The 15,841-nt window shown below is 39.2% G+C and overlaps 1 protein-coding gene across 2 annotated transcripts in view; it reads right to left on the reverse strand.

Annotated features, from left to right (window-relative positions):
• The window catches only part of NCKAP5 (NCK associated protein 5), a 743,731-nt gene that overhangs the window by 211,367 nt on the left and 516,523 nt on the right, over nt 1-15,841 (reverse strand). For both annotated transcript variants that reach the window (XM_040971482.1, XM_040971481.1), the window contains exon 6: nt 13,411-13,560. In XM_040971482.1, the coding sequence (XP_040827416.1) occupies nt 13,411-13,560 (150 nt within the window). The remainder of the gene's footprint in view (nt 1-13,410; nt 13,561-15,841) is intronic.

Raw genomic sequence — 15,841 nt, forward strand, 5'->3', positions numbered from 1 at the left:
TACATGATAATTATTATGATTTAGATTCTTTGTGATGACCCACGTAATTTTTGTGCCTTTGCAATGAAAGGCCCTTGGAAACAGCTTTGAGACATGGAGGCTGGTACAGGGATATAAATGTGGTATATACTCATGAATTTGCATTACACGCCCAGTGCAATAGCCTAGTGACTAACATCCTCACCTTGAACATGACAGGATCCCATATGGGCCCTGGTTCTAATCCCAGAGACCCTGTGTTCTATCCAGCTCCCTGCTTGTGGCCTGGGACAGCAGTCGAGGACCGCCCTAAGCTTTGAGACTCTGCTCCTACATAAGGAGACACTGAAGAAGCTCCAGACTCCTGGCTTCAGACTGGCTCAGCTCCAACCTTTGCAGCTGCTTGGGAAGTGAACCATCAGTCAGAAGATCTTCTTTTCTGTCTCTCCTCCTCTCTGTATATCTGCCTTTCCAAGAAAAAAATAAATAAATCTTTAAAAATAAAGAATTCACATCAAGCTACATTTAGATGCTTCTGTTTTCGTGGGGAGAGAGAGAGGGTTGTTTGTTTACTTTTTGCCACTCTCATAACACTAGTCTACAGGGAGATTCTCTGAATATTTGGATTTCTGAGAATTCTACCTTACCAAATGCACTTAGAAACACCTGCATGTCCTATGCTGTTTGCATGCAGTTGCTTCTCGTTTTAATCTGGAATTACCTACTGGGTAACTTCCTGTAAGTCACCGCACTATATGGGAGGCAGTCTCCTGTAAACGAATTTACAGTCAACTGAGTATTTTATAAGATTACCAAAACCAATTTGACTTTGGCCCCGGGCACCCAAACAGCAAAACATGAAGAAGATGTCACAGGAAAAGATGCTTTTCATGTTTGTAAGAAAGGTCCTGCGGCTTTGACTACAAATGAGATGAAAGTGAAGGAAAATGCTCTGCTGAAATACGAGATCCGAAACCTCCAAACTGCTCATGCTCCTTGTTCTGTAAGGACACTTCAAAAAGTTGGTGGAAAATGAAAGTAAACATTAGGCTGATTTTGTTACAACTGTTTCCCGAAATCCATGTATTTGGAAAATGCATATTTTTTTGGAAAAAAAAATGCTTATTTCCACGAACCTTTTCAAGATTTCTCACATTTTTAAAAGGCCTTTTCATCACTGCTGGACTGACACTTTGTCCTCACAGAGTAAGCAACAGGTACAAATTATAAGCGGTATCTTCTCTTTTTAAAAAGTTTGTTTCAAAGCATAGTGACACAGAGAGAGGCAGAGACAGAAATCATCCTTGTGATGATTTTCCAAGTGGGTGCAACAGACATGTGCGTGAACCCACACTCACTCAGATAGAGGCTGCTGGTAGTGCAAGCTGCAGCTCCCTGTGCTGCAGCGCCACAGTGCTGGCCTGCAAGCTGTATACTCGTCAAGAGCACAGTGCAACTTACTTTCCAGAATAACATCTCTGTTGTATTTTAGTTGAGGACTGGCAATTACTGAACTCTTACAAGTTGAAATGAAACACTCTGGACTATCACCAGCAGGTTCTAATCAGAAAAGCAGGAACACCTGTCATTGGGTGTACTCCAGACACTTACATTTAGAAAGTTTAACACACAACTAAAAGTCCAGCTGGTTATTATGACACTCCTCAAGTACAGGAGTAATTGCTAAAACTAATACTGTGGAGATTGAGAAACCATGACGACTTGTGTCCAGAGCTTTCTTCCCACGTCCAAATCTTAAAATACTTGGTCCCTTTTAGCACCTGTGTCACACTGCTTTGATAATAAAGCAAAATTGCATATTTTCCAATTCTTAAAAAGTGGGGCCCTATGAATGGCGTTGATTTGAGTGCTAGTGAGTGAAATGATCCTCAAAACCTAAAATAAAATCAGACTGGGTGGATTTCTTATGCGTCTCAGAGCAATGGGCTCTCTACACAACGAAGCAAGCAAAGGTAACACCAAGAAACAAGGGTGTTTTTCTGGACTCCTTTCTAGAACCACTGTTTTATTCACTGCCCCACCGCAACCAAGGCAGTGTGACATTTCCTCCTGGCAAACGATCAACCTTAATAGAATAACTGTAGTTCCTTAGCTCGACTGTTCATCAATCTCACTGCTTTCTGAATCACAGCTTGTGTGATTTTTATTCATGACACTCGGATAAGTTACTTAGAAACATCCCATCTGGGACAACTCAGACACCTAGTTTGCAAAAGGAATCAAGATAGGAGGTTTTTGCTTTCCACTTACACTCATGATGAAACAGGCTTAATCATACTTTGTAGCTCAAGGAGTAAAATACCTAATTGGCTGTAACTAAGCCAATCGGGGCCTGTTGATTAATCAAGCCAGCCAGCTTTTAGATTCTGACATCAAAATTTATTCTCTCCATGAAAAAAAAAATACAAGGCCATGGCCACGTAACATTAAACCAACACACAGTTAGCAACTCTTTGTTCTAATTATCTCCAGGCACAATTAATGTTGGCCCTATGCTTCATTTTTCTTCTTTGATAGCTCTTGCAACATTTATGGATATCAGTCCTTGATGCATTGGTCTTCGCTAAGGTCTGGGGCTTTCCAATGAGCTCTTACACAAACGTGAGCCTGCAAAGTAACTATTGCTGTAGCTTAAAGTTTGGCATATTGGCTTTTTCTAACAAGCTTTTCCTCAGTGCAACACAGCTACATATCCTCTGACTTCTTGGCCTACCTCACACGGAGGACTTTTTCCCTTGACCTCAGCATTTGGTTGCAACTGATAAAAGGTTGGTTTGATTGAATAAACTCTCCCGGGAGATGGAAGGCCAAAGGGCTGCCGTAAAATAGTAATGCAGATGCTAACAAAACTCAAGGTGTGAGGAGGACTCTTTGGCCAGCTATCACTGGGAAACCTAAATTGCAAACAACTTTAGCTCCCCTACATCAGCAGCAAGAGTCAGGCAACAAGAAAGCACATGCTGATTCAGGCTTTTGGTGATGGGTACAGCTTCAATTTATGGAATGCATGCCTTTTTCTCTTTCTCTACAGGCTAAAGGAATTTCTTCTAAAACTGAGGTGCTGGAAAGGATGCTGAGCTATAAAGACATAAATACTGAGCTCAGGACCACTAGCAGTGACACGTGGTGTATTTGGGAATATCATTTCACGCTTAAAAGCTGGGCCAAAGCACCGAGGAGCAACAGCTGCAAGGCACTGGGGGAATGTAAGGGCTACTGGGTTAGAACATCTCCAAACAGATTAGCAGTTCCATGCGTTTAAAAAAAGCACTGTAGGTTGTTAAGACTTCTGTGTTGGATAGATGATTAGCTCCACAGATCCACACACTGAACTGTTGTGTTTTCTCTCTGGTCACATGCATCCCAGGAATCAGGCAGGCTCCTGTTCTGATGTTTTCATGAGGCTACTACAGCCATTGTGAGATTCTCCCAGGAAATTCCCCTTCCCCTCACAATTTTCTCAGAAAATTGTCACAAAGCCCCAGAGACACACAGTTTACCTGCCACCTTTTCCTCTCTCTGCTCTCTCCAAAGGAAACTGTGTGGGCACCTCTTACTCCGTAACATGGATCCTTGTGCATGCCTTTTTTTAGTTTACTTTCAACGTGCACCATTTAAAAATTTTTAATTAGCATAATTTTGTCATCTTTCTAACTGTGTGAGTATCTCAAGGGAGGGGAAAATGCTTGTGGATCTTTGTAGCCTCAATATTCAGCAGGACTGCAAGCCCAGAAATGCCAAAGAAGGGAAGGGGGAAGGGGGAAGATGGGGAATGTGAAGAAAAAGAGACATGCAGAGATGGACAGACAGAACGAAAGGAAGTCAGACACACGTGCAGATGGACAGCAGGAGGCAGAGGGAAAGGCAAAGGGGGCAAAAGGAGTAAAGGAAAAACAAGGCACATTACAAAAGGAAAAATCGACAAGAGTTAAGAAGTAACACACAATTGTGTGTTGCACCAAAGCAATTTTCAGTTAAACAACCAAGTATCAAGACCTTCCAAAAGCCATCTCTGGGCACCCATGAGTGCCAAGCCAGTGATCTTAGGCTCTTTGTAGTTTAGGAACTTTGCAGTACATGTGAGCAAAGAGGGCACCTGTTCACTGGTGCTGCTGCCTTAGTGCCCCCTCAGCCATCCCATGGATAAACCCTACGTGTGAATAAAATTGACTCCCAGAAAAACAAGCTGAGAGACAGCCAATGCTTCCTGACCTGGTCTGGATGTTTGCTTTAATCTGGGCCCTCATCCATCACTGCACTGACTTTCTAGTTGCAAAATAAACCTTAGTTTCTCTCAAGTCAGTTTGAGAAGTGCCTCTACAACTTGCAAGGAAACAAGTGGTCATGGGGCGTCTTTGCCGAGTGGCTTTTAAAAGAACGGAGTTGTCTTTGTAAAACATTGTGAAAGTTTTCCCCCAAATTAGTCTCTTTTATGTTGTTTCAGCAGATCATGGACTACCTATTACTTTCTGCTGGATTCAGAGAAAATGGCAGGCTCCTTAGAGACAATGGGTTGGGAGCTATTTCCTTAATAGCACAGGCTATATCAGCAGCATTTCTGCAGTTACTGGTTTTGGAGAGTCAGCGACACTTGCACAAATAAGTAACCAACTGATTATTGAGAAGACTAGTTTTTAAAAATGTATCCACTTAAAATACTTTATTGACATACTTATGCAAAATGAATTGTTCAGGAGGCTTAAAACAGCACTGTAATATAATATGTAACAACAGTACAATGTTATGGCCATGTAAAAATCATCAAAAAATGTCAGCAACTTAAGTATCTAATAGAATGAGATTAAATAGATTACTTGGCAACCCTCTGATAAATTTCCACAGAGCCTTTATGCCATAATTTTGAAGAATGTCAAATATCATGAAGATATTTGACACATTATATGAAAGATCAAACCAAAAAAGCTATACAATATTTAGTTATTTGTTACAGATTAAGTAGAAGAACAACATACCAGAATTATACCTGCCAAAATGTCAAGAACAGCCATTTTCAATTTTTCATAATGTGGTTATTTACTAACTTTGTAAGCAGAAAGTTTCTAGTACAAAGTTACATACTGGCATAAAAATGATTTTGTGTGTGTGTGTGTGTGTGTGTGTGTGTGTGTGTGATGCCAACTCTTACAAAACAGCACTTTTAATCTCTAATCCTGGTTTAGGATTGCTATGTGATGATTCACAGTCGGATGCAAATTAATTAGGAAACAGATGCCAGATATCTTAAAACAGATGTGTGGAGTTACCTGACAATGTCACAGAACCTAAATATTAAAAGGAAGCAGAAATGATCACATATCTATACCCAAATCTATACCCAGACTACCACCAGCACCCTCCTTTGTAACTTTCGAATTTTCCTACATTGCTCAGGACAGGAGAAAATAAAATTAAAGAAAAAACAAGGGAGGAACTCATAGCAGCAAGCCAAAGCCACACTAGAGCATAACGATTACTTATTCCAGAGGTACCACCATGTAAGTAAGATACCACTCCAAAACTCTTTGATGACATGCTTCCTCAGGTTAAAGATTTTTCTGATGGGGGTGGTGCTGTGGCTCAATAGGCTAATCCTCCATCCTGTGGTGCCAGCATTCAGCAGAGGGGCTGGTTCAAATCCTGGATACTCTACTTCCAATCCAACTCTCTGCTTATGGTCTGGGAAAGAGAGAAAGATGGCCTGAACTCTTGGGACCTAGCACCCATGAGGGAGATGCAGAAGAGGCTACTGGCTCCTGGCCTTCCAGCTTCAGATTAGCTCAGCTCTGGTTGTTGTGGCCATTAGGGGAGTAAACCAGCTGATGGAAGACCTTTTCTGTCTCTCCCCTCTGTAATTCTGCCTTTCAAATCAAGATAAATCTTTTAAAAAATAATAAAAGAGTTCTATGACATTGGACATCCATGGAGAGTGCCACAAAGCCTGAGCCTAAAAACTAGGAAATAGTCTACTCAAGCTCAAGGGCAAAGTTAGACTTACAGTTGACTATGACCCGTGAAAACGTGTTGGGTTCTGTACTTAGACCTAGACTGCTTCAACAGCTCCACACATCCCTCTAACACGTCACTATGGTTTTGTTATGGTTTTACCCAAATAGCAGTTTGTACACTGGAGGTTTGGTCTCCAGTGTGGTGGTGCTGACATAGTAGGTGATGTAGGAGATATTACTGCATAACAGGCACTCAGGTCCTGAGTTGCCTTTGTCTCATTCGGATTAACGCTGCACAGGTCTGATGCAAGTGGACTGGCCCCATTCGAGCATTCTGTTGTAACAAGAGCAAGTCTTACACCTCTCAGCTCCCTTGATTTCTGTCTTGCCAAGTGATTCATCCTTTCTGCACATGGCTAGTTCTCACTCTGCTGCTCTGTCATGTTGTGAGGTAGCCAGTAGCCTTTATCAGTCAACACTACATGGTTAGGACCCTCAGGCATCAGAATACTGGGTCAAATCAACCTCTTCACTTTTTAAGTTATCCAGGATTAAGTGTTGTGGCTCAGTGATATAAAATGGGCTAGGATAAAGCAGTATGTGTGATCTTCAATTCCAGCAGTGCACACACCTAATAGTGATTAAGATGATTAGTTTTTATTGAAAACTTAAAGATTTACAGCTTTTTGGGCCCAGCGCGGTGGCGCAGTGGTTAAGGCCCTCGCCTTGCACACCCCAGGATCCCATATGGGCGCCGGTTCTAATCCCGGCAGCCCCGCTTCCCTTCCAGCTCCCTGCCTGTGGCCCGGGAAAGCAGTCCAGGACAGCCCAAAGCTTTGGGACCCTGCACCCGTGTGGGAGACCCGGAAGAGGCTCCTGGATTCGGATTGGCACAGCATCGGCCCGTTGCGCTCACTTGGGGAGTGAATCATCGGACCGAAGATCTTCCTCTCTGTCTCTCCTCTCTGTATATCCGCCTTTCCAATAAAAATTAAAAAAAAGATTTATAGCTTTTCCCATTTGTACTGTAGGTGTCCGAGTTTGTTTTGAGATTTGATTTTTGAGAGGTATGAGAGAAACAAAAAAAGAATGAGAATGAATGAATATGAGTGAGGGATCTCATCCATCCACTAATTTACTCCCTGAATGGTTTCCAATAGCGAAGACTAGGAGCTGGAACTCAATCTAGGTTTGTTACACGGCTGGTAGGAGCTTGACTCTTTTCAGTCATGCAGAATCTGTATTGGTAGGAAACTGGAGTCAGAGTCAGCACTCCAATGTTTACCATGGACATCTAGCCACTTGATCAGATGATTAGATTAAATGGTTGTGTCCTGTGCACCCCATTCCCTCCCAGCCTCATCTCCCACTCCTTGCCACTCCCACCCCCAGCCCACTTGATTTTTAAAAGCTCTATTCCTGCCCTCCAGTTTTATACCTCTCACCAGCTGGCAGATCACCATCTGCATTTTTCTTTCTGCCCTGTGTATCATTGGTTTTTCCCCTTCTACTGGATCTTTCCCATCAGCCCACAAACACACCCTCATGTTGTTTTTCACAGAGCTTCTCTCCTGTCAAGGCTGTCTTTCAGTTTAACTCTCTGTATGTGCACTCTGTTCCTTTTCAAAGTAAAAGTTCTCGAAAGTACTGTCTATAATGTATAAGGTTCTTATCTCTTCCTTCCTACCCCTCTAATCAGAAACTCTTGTTCAGAAGATCATAGGTGCTTATTACCAAGATCCAGAGGCGTAATGGAGTCTCAGCTCCATGTCACTCATTTTCTCTGCAGCATTCAACAAGGTTGCCCTTGAAATGCTTTGTTCATTATTTTCAAGGGCATCTCACTTTGATTCTCCTCCCGTCTACCATCTTCAGCTTATTTGTTAGCTCTCACTCCTCTGCCAGATCTCTATCAAAGGAGCATCCAGGGCTCTCTCCTCTGCCCTCTTCTTGTTCACATTTATATTAACTTTGGATGTGACCTTTCTTAGTACCATAACATCAACTGTCATCTATATGCTGATGACTCTCAAATCCATATCTCTTGTTCTGACCTCAACCTTGTAAATCCAACAGCCCAACGAACATCATGTTTTAAATGTTCAATACACATTTCACAGGCAAAACAAATTGATGACTGCACATTCATTTATCCAATTCACCTCTTCTACAAGATTTGTGTCTTTCCGAGGAATTTGGTTCAGCGTCATGTTCAGTTGCAAAGGCCAAAGGACTAAGTCACCCTTGATCATTCATCTTCTCTTATATTCCACATGTAATCCATTAGTAATTGCTACAGATTTTCTGTATAAAACGTATCCTTACTTGACTATTTCATAGCACTACAGCATAGTGGAACTCCACAACTAACGTTCAGATTCTTACTTCCTCATTTACCACATTACCCCTAGCAAAGTGTACAAACTTGCTGAGCCTTAGTTTCCTCATATGTACAGTAATGACCATTCCGACAGCAGTGTTATCATTAAAATAGTATAAATAAATAGTATACAATTATCAGAGCAGTGCTGGGACAGAGTAAGCCCCATGTTAAGGGTTTGCCAATATGGTCCCTACTACTCTACACCAGTCCTCTAGCCCATTGGAAGTACTAATACAGCAACAATGTAGCCTATTAATTCCAGATATTCATTCGAGTCTACTAACATATTTTGTCGGGAGTCTAAAAAATCTTCTTTTAGAAGATTTAGAAGCTGTTAGAAGCAGCAAGAATTACCGCTTTAATGTAGAATTTATACTATGTATTTCTTAGGTTCAAATCTGTACTACCTGCCCTTTGAACTTATTCTCAGCATCTTTATTAAAAATGTGGCATATAAAGGCTCTATAGAGCCTAGTCCTCCTTGATCAATCTTTTTCCTGCATTTTCATCATGTAACTTATGTTCGAGGACATAGTTCTTCCAGCTGTCATTCTAACTCATCTCTGCACCATGCTCCAAACAGGTTTTTACACTTGAAATTCCATCTTCTTGGAATGTTCACCAAGTTATGTACTTGATATTGTTTATATTACATATAAATGGTCCCACATCAGAGGACTCTTAATTCTTCTCCCACTTCGTATCATACTGTCTCTACTAATACAGCACCTAAATTTTTCTAAATGATATTTTTAAAGGACTTATGTATTTATTTGACAGGCAGAATGACAGAGAGAGAGAGTACACAACATCTTCCATCTGCTGTTCACTTGCTAAATGTTTACAACAGCTGGGACTTGGTCAAGACAGGAGCCCAGACCTTCATTGAAGCTTCTATGTGGGTGGTTAGGACTAAAGGACTTGGGTCATCTTTAACTACCTTTCCAGGCATATTAATAGGAATCTGAAGTGGGGGTTCTACTACCCAAACAAGTACTCCAATATTGGATACAAGTATCCCAAATAACAGCTTAACCTGTTGTACCACAATAACCCTAGAAACATATTTTCAAATTAATTTGATTATGATTTTATTTAACAGCATGATTCCTAAGACTGTCCATCTGAATGGTAAACCTTGAAAACTGATCTAATTCCAGTTCCTATGGGAAATATTCTGTATACACCCATTGAATATACATTCTTCATAAAATTGTGATGCACAGCCAGGTTGGACTAATTCCATAAGTTGTAAACAGGGATTACTGATTAATAAAATCTTGTGCTCATCAAGTCAATTCTTGCACTTTAATGGACTGAAAGAATTCAATAGAAAAATTTTTACTTAACACATTATTTTACATCACAGAAACATTTCTGAAAGGCTAAGTTCTTCCTCAGCTTGGGACGAGGGGCTGACTCAGTAGTGCTTAAAGTTCAGGGCTGCTCAATACAGCCCAACTTGATCTCGAACATTACTACTAATTACCACTAATACAAAACTGTACAATTAGAAGTCAATTACATCTCCTTTCTCATACTTTCTTGGGAACTATTTTGGAGAACAGCAGTATCCATCACACTAACATTCTCTGATTCCCACCATATCAAGGGCAAAGAGACAGCATACAGATATCATTGCTTTAAAAACACACAGATAGAAAACCAGTGTTATATGACGTGTAATTTTCCCAAAATTTCATTTGAAACAGTATGGTCAACTCCTGTGACATACTGCAAAGGAGTGTTTAATTCAAGTTTGTAAATCCAGGTGGGTGTCTATCCACAGATGAGTCTGTGCTCTGTTCTCATTATCGCTGAAAGCTGTTCTCATTATAGTTGAAAGCTGATCACATTCCAGTACCTATAGAATGTTCTCACTATTTATCTATGGGTTATAAATTTTATGTAGAACTGTGATATACAACAGGGTTGATTACTTAAACCATAAACAAGGATTACTGATTAACAAATGTTTATGTTCAGTAATTTAATTCTCCTACCTCCATGGTTGAGTATAATCTAGTAGAGCAAACTCTTATTCAACCTAACACATACTTAATTACCATGTTTTTCTAAATGAAATATGAACCTATTATTTTTCCAGTAACAGCTTTAAAAAACAAGAAACTGTTTTGAAAGTCAAAGTTACAGAGAGAGAAACAAAGAAAAAGAGAGATCTTCCATAAGCAAGTTCACACCCCAAAAGCTGCAACAGCCTGGGTTGCGCTAGGCTGAATCCAGGAACTTTCTCCCAGTCTCCAACATGGGTAGCAGAAGGGCTCAAGCACTTCGGTCACCTTCTGCTGTTTTCCCAGGCACATTAACATGGAGGTGGATCAGAAGTGGAGTAGCCTGAACTTGAATTGTTATCCATATGGATGTCAGCAACTCAGGCAGTAGCATACCTATTATACCACAACCAGGCCTCCAAAGCATGGTTTTTAACTCACACAAATGTTGCTATGCCTTGAGTATATGTAAGGTCACAGAACAGCATTTTTACTTCTTGTAAAAACTGATTATATTAAAGATATAACTCATGTATGGAAAATGAAATTGAAGAATACATTTTTGGGAGAAAACACCCTAAACCCTGGTATAGTTTTCCCATAATCCAATTTTGCTAAAACCTTCTTGAAATACTCTCACATAAAATTTTAAAAAGGCATTTATATGTTACACAATAAAATCTGAGAGTATCCTCAAGCAGAGAAAAGATATTTGGGTATAAAAAGACCATTTACTTAATACTGAAAATAGAATTCTAGGAAACTCACAGTGACATGTTGGCTTTAGAAAATTGGGAAAACAGATTTTTTGTGAATGTAAATTCGGACATTCAATGGCACTTAAAGATATCAAATTCTGCATCCAACTAATGCTGGATGCAAGAGCTGTCACCTTAAATAAAAAAGAATTCTGTGGAAGGAAAAATAAACTGGCACTTTTCCTGCACTCAGGGAAGTTTATAATACATTTGCTGCCAAAGACGCTTGTGAAATACCTCTTAGTTTCATTAAAGAAAAGCCATTCAAAGCCTATAATGATAAATAAAAACTAATAATTTAAGCACACGATTCCAAGGAAACAAGAAACTGTTATGTCAATGCATTCCTACTGTTTGGATCTAGTTCATTCAACTTCAAAGCAAAGTTGTCAGTTCTGAAAACTCTAAAATAGTAATCTCAGTCTCCCTTGCAAAAGCATACTAGCTTTTACAAGAATGATTTTTAAAAATATCAAAAGCACAGGCCAGGCAGCTAGTGCAGCAGTGAACATGCTGCTTGGGACCCCTGCATCCAATTTCGGAGAGCTTGAGGTTCAGCTCTGCTTCCAATTCCAGCTTCCTGCTAAATACCCACAATGGAGAGACCCACAATGAGTTCCTGACTCTCAGCTTCAATCATGCCCAGCTTTGGATGTTGCTGGCATTTCAGGAATGAATGAGCTGATGGAAGAAATGTGTTTCTGTTTGCCTTTCAACTAACTAACTAAATAAATAAAATAATTCAAAATTTATGGCAAAACTATGAGAACCTTTGGTTCAGGGATGATTTCTGCCCTTTTCCAAAGATGAGCTTCAGAGGTTCCCTAAGCTGACCTATTTTCTGCTCTGTGCTGGAGGAGACCTGTTCATTTCTTTACATTCAGTCACATCTGTGTGGAGTAGCTGAAGTTTTTTTTTTTTTTTCATAGTTCTTGCACCTATTACCGTATTTACATAAACAGGGGAAATGAAGTGTAAAGAAACCCTTAGGATAAATGGATATGGGGCATCACACACCAGGCTTAGCTGTAAAAATCAGTCATTTGATGTCTCTTACTTTCCTGTAAGATTAGATATGCTTGCAATTGAAAACAGAGGCTTTTATAAATTCTCAGAGAGTTTGAAGCTGGAGCACAGACTAAAACCCAACCCTAAAAATTGGTTGCAACCTTAATCCCTACTTTAAATCTATAATTTTAATCCTTGTGTCATGTCTTTGCCATGGAAATTGCAGTGAAATGGATATACTCTCTCTGGATAAAGGGTAAATAAAGAGCATTGTAGTTGCAGAAACCAAGCATGTTTCTTTACATTACTGAACTTTTCAAGGTTCTATAGACTCTAGGGTACAACTAGAGTCTCAGTTGGTGGGTGAAGGTCCTAGCGAACTTCTGGAAAGGATCAGGGAATCACATAGAAAAATATGGTTTCACTAAGTCTTTTAATCCATTGCATCTCAACCACAACTAACAACTGGGATATTCTATGATGACCACTATAAAAGATTCAGAATTTAACACTTGAAGTAATGTCAAATGTCACCAATAACGCATCAGTGGTTTTAAACTATATTGTCAAGTGCCACTCAATTCCCAAAACTTCCTTAAAGGAGACTATAGCCTGGCTTTAGTTCTACTTAAAAAAAAAAAGTTAAAATTACTTGTGAGGCAAGAGATACATGTGGATATGGATTGGACAATGCATTCCCATCCATTGGTTCACTTCCTAAATGCCCACGAAAGCTGGGGATAGGCCAGAACACAGCCATCAACTAGGATCTCAATATGGGTCAACCATGGTGGTGGGAGAGACTCAAGGACCTAACAGTGCTGCCTTATGTGTTGAAATTCTACATGAGATATTTGTTTTGAAGAAACAGTTCTACTGCTTAAAATTTATATGCAATTTATAACTATCCTTATGTTCTACTGGGTGCTTTCCTTATTCCTTCCCTTATTCATTTATAAGATAGTAGGAAGACAGGGTGAAATATCATGTAGTCCCTTCGTTCAAGGAGTTTGCAATTTTAACAGTGGATCTAGTTTAAAGGCAGAATTGAGCTTAAAGTGAATTATTGTCACATACTCTTTCTCAGGCCATATAATCATAGCTAGTGGGCCAAGACCCTCTCAGCACTACAAATTTTAACTTTTAGCTCATTGTTGACAAATAGACCTCAATGGAAGACACTAAATTGCATTAATCTGGAAGATCGAAGAAAGGAAGATTTATCCTTGCTCAAAACCAGTTTCAATGAAAGAAGCAGATGCTGATATTTTTCTTTAAAAGTGTAAAAACTGCTTATTTCTTACCTCAAGAGCTTTCAATCTTTCTAACAGCAATTTCGTCTTGTCTTTTCCCTCATCTGTGCTGCTGCTTTCGCTCCTCGAATCCTCATCTACCACCATGCGAAGATCTTCCAAAGCTTCCTTGTGGTTTTTTTCTTCCTCTGACAGCCTTTCCTGAAGCAAAAAAGAATTACGGTTTTCAATAATCTCCACTGGAAAACAAAACAAAAAAACAAGTTTGCGCCTAAAGGCTGAAAAGTTTGGAATCCTTCAAATTGCCTTTGTGTTCTCTCCAGGATTGAGGCTGAGGGGAATTTGCTAAGCAAATCTGAGTGGTGCTTGTATAGGTACACCCAGTTGATGTGGGTACTGAGTGTGGGCAGGTCAAAGCTACACGGTTACCACGACACATAGCAAGTGCTCTCTGCCCAGTTGGAGAAGTGACGGAGCCAACCAATTTTATCTGCCTAAAAGAATTCAGCTGTGTTTTAAACTGGGGAAAAATATATCAACTGTCATACCATGATTTCTGAAAGACTTTGCTCCTCAAATATAGGATCGCAAAGTAACTGACCATGCATTATATAATTAATTTAAGGAAGAAGAGAAATCATGAATTCTCAAATGAAACCAATAAATTTCTTCAGCTCCATGATGACAGGACACTCCATTCCCTCTTTGACACTGTAGGATGTGTTGAGGAGGCTGACAGCAGATATAAAATGAGATCCTGTTGTGCCTCTGTTGGAAGATCCTCACTCAACTATGTCCCTGACAGCTGTTCAGAGATTCATTAGAGATGCTGAATCTCTATCTTGACTCTGGCTTTCAAGGAAATGTAATGTTAAGAAAACACTCTATGAAGCTAATCCACTCCATTGTGGGCATGTGCCAGACATATGCCATCATGCCCAACAACCAGTGACATTATTCTATCACACTACTAAGTTCTAAACACAACACTGTATACAAATGTTTGTTTCAGTATGACCCCGTGCCAACAAGCTGGACTGAATTGGATATCCTATGGTAAGAGCTTTCTGTTTTTATTCTTAAGTTAAAATCATTTTGAAACAGAGAAGCAAGTACAAAAACAAAAGTAAAGTGATATACATCTTATCCTCAGGAACCCATCCCATCTACTTAAAAAAAAAACACAGTAGAAAAGAGAGAGAAAACAGTTATTAAAATGTTCCCAACAACTATTTTCAACTTATTAGGTTTCAAAATATTCCCTTAAACAATTGCTTCAAAGAATTCAAATATAAAATAATACATATCAATATATACAATTCTATATATTTAGATGTTTAAGTGTGTAAAGACAGTTAAGTTGATCTGGGCAAATTAGTCTTGTGTAAACATTACAAACAATGCAGATAAAAGTTTAAGATGAACATCCACAGGCCAGAAAACAAATCAGGACATGGTTACATTTCCATAGCTCCAATGTTTTGTTTAAGGTTTGGATACTGGTCAGATTTTCATTGCAACAATTAGGAATATAAAATGTGTTTGCTTTGGTTGAACAAATCATTAAAATCAGCTTTGAAAGAGAAGATATTCTTGTACTTCTAATATTTGGAATCACTGTAAATACACAATAGACTGAAATTTAATAGCATGTAATTTTTAGAGACATCACAGTTATCTAGTTTTCTATATGTATCATGGTTTTTCATTACTTCTTTGAAACACAAATTCAAATCATATTTGGTGCATATGCAAGAAAAGTCCTCAATGAAGGTTACAAACAAATGTAATAAACTATATATGTACTTCAAAAATGTTTTGCAAAAAAATATAAATTCAATGTTTTGTTTCTATATCCCACTAATAATTTGATGTGCTCTCCTATAATAATTAGGATTCTGCAGCTATTATAGTGAATAAAGCTCTTTGTGAAATAGGGAGCAGAAAAGCCTGGAGTTTACAGATGAGCAGATTGGCAAACAGTATCAGGCAAACTACCTAATTTTAGCATATTCTGGCTCCTCTCCCAAACTCTTAAAGAATGCTAATGCCAACACACACAAAAATGCGCATATATGAAGACAGTTATCAAAATCAATAGTATTCTGTATCATAACGTTTCCATGAACACTGGACTGGCAAATGTTAAATCAATGATCCTAAGGGAAATTCAGGGATAAGTTTCTGTGAACTTCTGCTCTTAACCCTTTCACCAGCCAGTAAATAAATAATAACCCTGCATCATGTAAGTTTGCTTGAATATACTTTATTTAACATGCTTTGAGTACACTAGCAATCAATGAACAGCCAATAACACTGTAACTCATGCCTAAACAAACCTTAACTGTCAACTCTTTTCTCTGTAAAGCACTGGATGGTCTTTCTGTACTTTCAGTTACTAGACAGCAGTTACCACTATGTAGAGAGTCATCTTAAATATTAGTCACTAACAAAAGTGCGCAGGCATGCACATACACACACA

The sequence above is a fragment of the Ochotona curzoniae genome, unplaced genomic scaffold (assembly GCF_017591425.1).
Source record: "Ochotona curzoniae isolate NIBS_2020 unplaced genomic scaffold, NIBS_Ocur_1.0 contig_2210, whole genome shotgun sequence".
NCBI classification, from domain to species: Eukaryota; Metazoa; Chordata; class Mammalia; order Lagomorpha; family Ochotonidae; genus Ochotona; species Ochotona curzoniae.